General features: G+C 37.0%; 1 protein-coding gene across 1 annotated transcript in view; it reads left to right on the top strand.

Annotated features, from left to right (window-relative positions):
* Position 1: 1 nt before the first annotated feature.
* The window catches only part of LOC103610099 (ER degradation-enhancing alpha-mannosidase-like protein 3), a gene marked incomplete at both ends in the record, with an annotated part of 22,819 nt that continues 12,829 nt past the window's right edge, over positions 2 to 9,991 (top strand). Inside the window, 2 exons of the mRNA XM_008594340.1 lie at positions 2 to 132; positions 5,288 to 5,333. Of these exons, the coding sequence (XP_008592562.1) occupies positions 2 to 132; positions 5,288 to 5,333 (177 nt within the window). The remainder of the gene's footprint in view (positions 133 to 5,287; positions 5,334 to 9,991) is intronic.

Genomic DNA, 9,991 nt, shown 5'->3' on the forward strand with positions numbered 1-9,991 from the left:
TGGGTCCCCGGTCCCCCAGCGAGCGTCATGGAGCCTGGTGGCAGCGGCGGCCGCGCTCTGCCTGGTGTCAGCCACATCCGTGTGGACCGCGGGGGCCGCGCCCATGAGTAGGGAGGAGAAACAGAAGCTTGGGTAAGGGTGCTTGGCAGGCTGGGGTGGGTTTTCCAGTGAGGCTGACCGCAGGTGAGGTGCCTGTCATTGCGACCCTGGCGCGCAGTGGCCTCTCCTGTCGCGATTGGAACAGCTGTTGCCGCGCGAGTACCCTGACGGGGCGGACGGGGTCCGGGAAGGTGGGGGCCCCCGCTCGCGACGTGACCTCGGGGGAGTGTCGGGCTGTCGCCCGGGCCGCCGGTGACCTGTACAGGTTCCTTGAGGCCAGTCGCGGTTTGTCAACGCGGCTGTCGTACCAGTGGCCCGTGACGGGGACTATAGCCCGTGTCGCTGTGCGCCAGAGTCCTGAGGTTGCCTTTCGACGGAGACATGGTTAGATTTCTCGTACGAGTGAGCACCCAGCTGGAAGAATGTGGCTGATTTCACAGTAAAGGAAACGGTGTTTACACCTGTTCCGGAAAAGTGGCGTTCATTCGAACTTGCGCTTTACACATTTTACTGTTTCCTTGCAGTGTTTTCTTGTATTGCATTTTCATAATAGAACAGAATATTTGGTGGTATTATTTAAAAAACCCCAATTAAGTCTACTTAATATTTTACTCAAAGTAAAACCAAGTTTTATCAGTCTTGAAAGTGTCATAAAATTACCAGTTATATTTGCTGCATTTAATTCAGATCAATAATACTAATATAGGGGAGGTCCCAGAAATGAATAAGAAAAAAGCCAAGAACTAGTAGAAAATGTGCAAAAGACATGAACAGTTAAGTCGGAGAAGAGGAAATGCAAATGGTCAGTAAACATTGAGTTACTCAACCTCTTAAATGAGAGGTGCAGATTGAAACGATGAGATAGCTGGGTATTGTCTGTCAGATGTGTAAATATAAAACACAGGGATACAGTACTGGCTAGTAAAGGTATGAAAAAGAAAACTTGGTGCGAGTGTAAATTGCTGTAACTTATCGACAGTATATCCTAACACTTAAATTGTGCACACGCTTTGATTCATCAATCCCATCTCTGGGAATCTACCCTACAGAAATAAAAGCACTGTTAATGTAGTGATAGGTGTACAATGACGTGCGTTTTGAAAGAGCAGAATTGTTTCTTGGAAGGAAATAATTGAATATGGTGCATCTGTATTATGGAATAATATTCAGACATTAAGAAGAAGGAAATATGTCATTGGAAGCCTATCCAGGATATATTTCCAAGACAAAAAAAAAAAAAAAAATTCTAGTTGTCGAATAATATGTATGGTGTCATCCCCTGTTTTTTGTTGTTTTTTTTTTCCTTTTTGTCTTTTTTTACTGACCGGTAATGGGATCGCAACCCTCAGTGTCGCGCCCGTACCGGGGACCGGCAACGGGATCGCAACCCTCGGTGTTGCACCCGCACCGCGCTCAGCCAGTGAGCGGGAACCGGTCTCCACATGGGATCCAAACCCTCGGTGGGAGCGCCGCCGCGCTCCTAAGCGGCGCACTCTCCAGTGCGCCACCGGGCTGGCCCTCCCTGTTTTTTAAAAAAGAAAAAAATTGCCTAAGCCCCCAAAAAGTGGAAGGATGATTATTTCATGGGGAGAGGGTAGAGAGGAGGTGAAACAATCAGTTTTTACTTGCAGACGGTCCCCAACTTACAGTGGTTCACCTTAAAATGATAAGTGATACGCATTCAGTAGAAATTGTGCTTTGAGTACCCATACAACCATTCTGCTTTTCACTTTTAGTACAGTATTCAATAAATTATTGAGATATTCAATACTCTTTTTATAAAATAGACTTTATGTTAGATGATTTTGCCCAACTGTAGGCTAATGTAAGTGTTCTGACCACGTTTAAGGTAGGCTAGGCTAAGCTACGATGTTCAGTAGGTTGGGTGTATTAACTGCATTTTCAACTTATGATATTTTCAACTTAGGATAGGTTTATTGGGACATAACCCTATATTGTCAGTTGAGGAGCAGCTGTATTTTTTTTATTTAAATCATTGCAAATGTCCTGTATTCGTTTTTAAATAAAATAGCAATAAAGGTTTAGGATAGGTTTATTGGGACATAACCCTATATTGTCAGTTGAGGAGCAGCTGTATTTTTTTTTATTTAAATCATTGCAAATGTCCTGTATTAGTTTTTAAATAAAATAGCAATAAAGGTCGCTTGATGGAAAAAAGATGAAGTATCAATTATCAAAAGAAAGTTATGAGTAAACTCTAACAAGTATCTTAAATTTTCTCCCTTTAGGAATTTAATGTATCATTGATAACTGTTTTACTGAATACCCCACTCTACAGGCACTTTACGTATGTTATCTCTGTAAACATCTCTATTTCTTAATGAGGTGGATGTGATGCCCCTTTTTCACATGAGGAAGATGAGACTCAAGGTTGAATTGTTCAAAGTGGTAGAGCTAGCTAATTGGTGGAGCCAGTATTCAAACCCAGATCTGTCTGAACCCAGAGCGCAGGCTCTCTCCGCTGTGTTACACTTTCAAGACTTGGAAGAGAAATACAAAGTCTTATAAGGACCACAAGTATCTCATTTAACCACCATCCCCCTTTTCTTCATTTTTTTGTTAAAAATGTTTATTTGGAAAAGAGTCTTGGATAACTCATTTTTGACCGAAATTAATTTTTAACTGGAAAAGTCCAACCAAATTAGCTTGAGATTTCAGCTGAAATTTTGAGATCATTTATGAAAGTGAAATTACAGTTATTTAGGCTTGTTAATTTAGATTGCCCTACTCTAGAGTAAGGGCAGAGTAAGAGTCTAGAACTATAAACCATAAGTACACAATTACATGACTGCTTTCCCCTCGGAGAATTTTCAGAAAACTGAACTCTGATTCATTAGGTTTACCTGTATGATTTTTTTTAAAAGCCCACATAATGATTTATGATAAAAAGCAGAAAATGTCCTACCCCCTTTTCTCTCCCCCCCCAAATCAAACAGATGATAAGGATTAGAATTGTCAGGAATAGTAAGCCTTGTTGCTCAATAGCTTGCAATGTATAGTTTGTGGAATTATTTACATGGTCATGTGTAGTCTTATCCTTCATGGAATACTTTGGTTTTTGTTTTTGTGTTTTAAATGTTACAGCAAGAGATTTTGTTAATATTATCTTTTCATTTAAAAAAATGAAGTACTCGGGAGAGTGCGGTGCTGATAAAAAAATGAAGTAGAAATTAATTAAAATTAAAATGAAGAAAGACATAATTTTGGAACTGTGGATCTGATTTCCAATATATTTTTATCCAGTTGTTGAATAGATACAAAATCTTCGAGAAACATTTTTTCTGTTCAATATAGTAATTATTGTACTGTTCTTTATTTAAATAAGACTTTGCTAGGACTTTTATGTGTAAGTCAGAGAGAGCAACTGGATATTAGATATCGCCACTTTGAAGTATGTTGTGAAATTTGCCGACCTTATGCTACATAAATATAAGTATTGGAAAATAGTGTGTCCTTGTATGCCATCATAATTTACTCATAATTTTGAAAACTGAATACTTGCAAAGTTGGTTTAGCAAATTAAAGCTTATGTCATCTGTAATACACACATCTAGGTACTACCAGTTACAGGAATTTCTACTTCTTGGTAATAACCTTAAATTAATTCCATTTCAGGAAAGGAAAAGGAGGAGCTTCCATATTCTATTTATTGATATCAGTGCTTGAAAGGGACATCTGAACCTCTTTTTTTTTCAGCCTATGTAGCTAATTTGAGAGGTCTTTATCATCTGCAGTATAATAAAGAAATGTCTAGAGAGATTCTTTAAGATACTTCACAATTTACTGAGATGACTTGATCCATATGTATATAACCTTATAAAGGATTAATGTTTTAGCAAAGTGGTGGTAAGATCTTGTTTTAAATGATTGGATGTTTTTAAGTGGTTAATATTCATAAAAAGTTGTCAGGACTTAATTTATTCAGTTCACAAATACAAGTGACTTGATACTGCTGACCATCATAGCCATGATCTGGAAATTGCTAGCTTTATTATCACCTGTATTTCATCATCCATGATTACAATTTTTAAAATGACAATTGCTGCATAACAGGAGGCAAAATAAAAATATAGCCATCCATTTTCATTAACACTTCTTTCAGTTCTTGTCATTAGTAATTGGAACTTTGGGAAAAGAAGAGTTAAGAAAAGATTGTTAAGCTATTTTTTTCTTTGCTAATTATTGAGAGATTTGGCCTCATCTAGACATAGCATTAACTTTTGTAGTTTCTCCTATACTCTCAAGCCCCTGAACTTGAGAGTGTTTAATTGAAAGACTGATTCCTTATTCCCAACCTTAAAAGTTTTGATTTAGTAAATCTGGTGTAGAGATCAGAAATCTCTGTTTAGACAGCCATCTTGGAGATTTTGAGAAACAGAGTTAGCCAAAATGCACAAATCTCTTTTTGAGCATTTGTGTTCTCATTTAGAGGTGAATACTCTTCTTGACTTTTAACAGTTTTTTAGAGGAGCAAAGTACGTCACATGATGTGTCTTTTGAAAATGTGATAAACATATTAATAAATATGTACTTAAACCAGGCCTTAGTGGTTTTAAGGGAAAAGGCAGCAGCTTGAAGAAGTGTTATTTTGTATCACTACACACACCCAGATAAACATATTAATAAATATGTACTTAAACCAGGCCTTAGTGGTTTTAAGGGAAAAGGCAGTAGCTTGAAGAAGTGTTATTTTGTATCACTACACACACCCACCCCCCCTCCCCACTCAACCACTTTCTTTTAGTAGAACATACAGGGTAAGCAATAAATGGTATGGATAATTGTTTCTTTTGGGGGCTCTCCAGCAATATCCTCCCTTTCAAGACAGATATGGTAAATAATTGTGTTAAGAGATGATTGGTTTTCAGCATCAGATTTCCTTCTTTCTATTTATGGCATGCATCATTTGTCAGTTTTCTTAGAAAAAAATAAGATGAATTTTACATAAATTACTGAAAATATTAAAAGCTTGGCCCAGCTCTGCATAGTGAGTTCATGAAAGTTTGTCTACTAATTGGTGCATTTCCTGACTCTCTTTATGTCCTCTTCTAACTAAATTTTTCTTTTTCTTATTAGTGTATTTTTATGAGGGAGCATAAAGTCTTCAAAAGATAAATAAATAAGTACAGTATATTTAACTTTTCCATTTCTATTCTTTTAAAATTAGGAATCAAGTACTGGAAATGTTTGATCATGCTTATGGTAACTATATGGTAAGTAGAAAGCTTATTTTTACGTATCATTTATGTGAGATGATTATTATGTGAGCACAGTCAACTGGGAATTTTGAAATCTGAATTACTAGCATATGAGTGCTTTGCATAGCTAAATATTGTAGATGTAAACATGAAAAAGATGTTTCCCTCTGGCTTAAGGGAAATTATTCTCCTAGTAAAAAAAAGCCTATTTACAATATTACTTTATATACCCTATGAAGACAACCATTGCTTAAAAGAGATAGACTATTACCTAGCCTCTGTCCAAATTATATCCTTATTGACTCTGAATTGAATATATTTTGCTTTCTAGTATGCCGATTCATATTGTTTTAAAATGTTTTAGAGCTCACTTAAGGTGAAATAACAGTTTCAGTTTTACAAGATGATGAAAAGTTCTGGAGATCTGTTGCACAACTAGGTAGATGAAATAGTAAGCAAATTTTAGAGGTCAAAAGAAAGTTTTGCATGTAAGTTGGTAATTTTTTTTTTTTTTTTTGTCTTTTTCGTGACTGGTAAGGGGACCGCAACCGCTGGTGTGGTGTCGCTCGCACCGAGCTCAGCCAGTGAGCGCACCGGCCATTCCTATATAGGATCCGAACCTGCGGTGGGAGCATCGCTGTGCTCCCAGCGCCGCACTCTCCCGAGTGCGCCACAGGGTCGGCCCTAAGTTGGTAATTTTGAAGAGTTAAATTATTCTGAGAATTACGTATAAACCTTATTTTTACATGTTAAAATACCTGTAAGTTAGGGCCGACCCGTGGCGCACTCTGGAGAGTGCGGTGCTGGGAGCGCAGCGATGCTCCCGCCGTGGGTTCGGATCCTATATAGGAATGGATGGTGCGATGCTCCCACCGTGGGTTCGGATCCTATATAGGAATGGATGGTGCGATGCTCCCACCGTGGGTTCGGATCCTATATAGGAATGGATGGTGCGATGCTCCCACCGTGGGTTCGGATCCTATATAGGAATGGATGGTGCGATGCTCCCACCGTGGGTTCGGATCCTATATAGGAATGGATGGTGCGATGCTCCCACCGTGGGTTCGGATCCTATATAGGAATGGATGGTGCGATGCTCCCACCGTGGGTTCGGATCCTATATAGGAATGGCCGGTGCGCTCACTGGCTGAGCTCGGTGTGGGCGACACCACACCAAGGGTTGCGATCCCCTTACTGGTCACGAAAAAGACAAAAAAAAAAAAAAAATACTTGTAAGTTAGCAGATATTCTTTTATGAATACAGCCTATAAAATGTAGTTGGGAAAAGTTTGGCAGAGAACTAACTTTAACTCAACTTTAAGTGTTCTTCAGCTGACTCTGTGAATCCATTATTCAGTATGTATTAACCAAATATTTTTATACATCATTGTATATGAACATCTGAGTATATGTACTTTACACATTTTTGTATTTTTAAAACGTTTTGTATTTGATAATTTTTTGTTCCCTTTTATTTGGTAAGACTATATTTTGAATTCTTTTTTTTGGTGACTGGCTGGTAAGGGATCTGAACCCTTGACCTTCTGTCCCACATTTTGAATTCTTAATAAATGTTTTTGGAATATGATGGTCATAAAGTTTTAGGTATATTTAAACATTGAAAACACAGTTTTAAATTTATTTCTCAAGACCTCAGCCATTACCTTAATATTTCTTTCAAAATCATTTATGCCTGGTTAATTCAGTTTGGGCAAAGCATAGTTTAACAAATCCAGGCTAATGGTTTTGAGGTGGCCAAGTTGATCCATGCTATACCCTCAAGTCTTAGCCATCTCATAAATGCTACTTTTAGTTCCAAAGTTGAATGAAATAGTATATAGCTAGATGAGTTTAATACATCTCAGTATGAATAGGAGCTTCGCTTTATAAAGCAGTGTTTTGAATATCTTGTCCCTTTTAGGCAAACAGCAGAAAGTTATATCGATACGTTTTTTTCCTTCTATAGAATACACTTAATTTATGGGTTCATGAAAGAAAAGGTACTGAGGGCAACCCTCAGAGGACTTTCTGCCAGTTCCTATTGAGACCTAACTGGTAACTTTCTGCTACAACTACTTACAAGATGTAAGGGAGAGGGATTTCAACTCCAGTGACTCCTGGAAGTGACATCTTCTTTCATATTTCCAGTGGGGCCACTGCAGTCCACTGCAGTACATGTGAGGGTACTTCAAAATGTTTGTGGAAGTATAGACGATAATACGAATCCTTCCATGAGCTTTTTGAAGACCCCATGTATTTAAACATATTCAACTATTCTACAGCACTGTACTTTGTTGTGTTCAATCTGTGTGAGGTCTTTAACCTAAGATTTAGTCTAGAATTTACACTTTCTTTTTTTAAGTTCTCAACTAACATTGGAAATGTTAAAGGGAATCCAGGTGCCTTGTATTTGTTATCTGAAGTCAGTTGAAAATTTTTTCCAATTCCTATGCTCAGAAACACTATTAGTTTGCTGTAGAGTAAAAATGTATAGTTTTTGAGTTAGATGGGTTTGAATTCAAATCCTATCTCAGCTATTTACTAGCTTGGACTGTAAACAGATCACTTAACCCCTCTGAGCAGTGTCTTCTTTTATAAAATGGGATAATTGCAAAGGGTATTGAAGACTATAGATTTTTGAGAGCAGGGACCATTATCATTATTTTTAATTTTTAATAAATTCATCTTTTATATGTCATGTGTCTAGCATTGTGTCTAGTACATAAATGCTTATTCAGTGTTTTTCTGAAAGAACTGAATTGAATTTTTGTGAAGATGAAATCAAATAATGTTTGGGTTTTTTTTTTTTGCATTTGATTGCTATGATATGTCTTTGCCTTTTAAACTCAAAGAGATGATTTAATAAACTTCATTAAAAATACAAGTTTATGGCAAATTTCAGGGTCTGTAAGTCTATTTACTTTGTTGTAGTCAATTGCCTACTGTGCTAAAATGCAAAACGCCTGGTACATGGTTGGCTTTTAATAAATCTTGAAAGCTTTTCCTCATTTCTCAGAAGTTCTTTCTGATATTACTCTCTAGCATAATCTGCAATTAGAATAATTCCTTTAACCTTCTTAGTTCCCAGGAAAACAATGGTATTTTCCAAAGACAGGCAATATAATATAATTAAGAGCAAGAACTCTGGACTTGGAGCAGGACACTCTAAGGTGGCTCTGCCACCTACCAGCTGGATTACAACGGGAAAGTTACCTAATCTCCTTGAGCCTGTTTCCTCATCTCTGTTAAATGGAGACATTCGTTTGCCTGCCTCACAATGTTGTAAGGATTAAACAAGTTAATATAATTAAAGTGCTTAGAACTAGTGTCTGGCAAATAGGAAGGACTGTATAAGAGTTTGCTACGTCTGCTAACTGCTGCTGATAATAACTACTACTATCACTGTTATTTACTCTCTGCCTGAGATTGAAGTTGCCCCCCTAAATTCATTTAGTCTTTAGCTCAGAACTTGTTCCCCAGATTGTAGATAGAACTTCCTTAAAGCGTATACATTCTTTCCTATTCTGGGCATGTGCCATTTGAGCTTATTTTTTTCTTTCTATTAATGAAATTGAAGGTTCTATTAATGTTGTTTCTTAATAAAAATGTCCTGCCAACTTTAGATAGATTACTAGATCTCTGCCATTTCTGGAGTTATGTCCAGGGATTTTCTAATTTTATCAATTNAGAACTAGTGTCTGGCAAATAGGAAGGACTGTATAAGAGTTTGCTACGTCTGCTAACTGCTACTGATAATAACTACTACTATCACTGTTATTTACTCTCTGCCTGAGATTGAAGTTGCCCCCCTAAATTCATTTAGTCTTTAACTCAGAACTTGTTCCCCAGATTGTAGATAGAACTTCCTTAAAGCGTATACATTCTTTCCTATTCTGGGCATGTGCCATTTGAGCTTATTTTTTTCTTTCTATTAATGAAATTGAAGGTTCTATTAATGTTGTTTCTTAATAAAAATGTCCTGCCAACTTTAGATAGATTACTAGATCTCTGCCATTTCTGGAGTTATGTCCAGGGATTTTCTAATTTTATCAATTATCGGCGTAACTATTAACATTATAATGACTATTTTTGACAAATCTCTAGTCCCAGACTGCAGTTTACCCATAATAACTTGTACAGAGGGGTTTCTCCTTTCCCTAAATAACATGAAATTTGCTGTTTGTTTTGGCAGTTTTTGTGTGACCTTATTTAACTCCAGACCATAGTCACTTTAAGGCTTCTATTAGCATGTTTTGAGTATTTGTGCCGAGTTCAGTGTGCAGATTAATTTAGATGACAAAATGACATGTATTTGGGCCACCCAAATGCAGAACCTTTTTGGACATGAACTCTCCGATGTATTTGTCTCTCCGTGCTTTTCCTGTCTTATGTAGAACTCAGTTAAACTGTTATAAGCAAAAACTGTACTTTGGGAGAGCTCTAAACATTACCAGTAAACTTGAAAAGAGTTGGTAGGCATAGTTTACTTTAACTAGAGGAATCATATTTAATACTCACTTTTAAGCTTGTTTTTGTGAAAGAAATAATAGGTTAGTTTTTATCATTCTAACCAAAGGAACTGTTTTAAAAGATAACTTCCCGTGGATTTCTATATGTACATTTTCTTTTTAATGCTTCTTTTAAAAATTTTTTATTGTGATATAATATACATA

The sequence above is a fragment of the Galeopterus variegatus genome, unplaced genomic scaffold (assembly GCF_000696425.1).
Source record: "Galeopterus variegatus unplaced genomic scaffold, G_variegatus-3.0.2 Scaffold10597, whole genome shotgun sequence".
Classification (NCBI taxonomy): domain Eukaryota; kingdom Metazoa; phylum Chordata; class Mammalia; order Dermoptera; family Cynocephalidae; genus Galeopterus; species Galeopterus variegatus.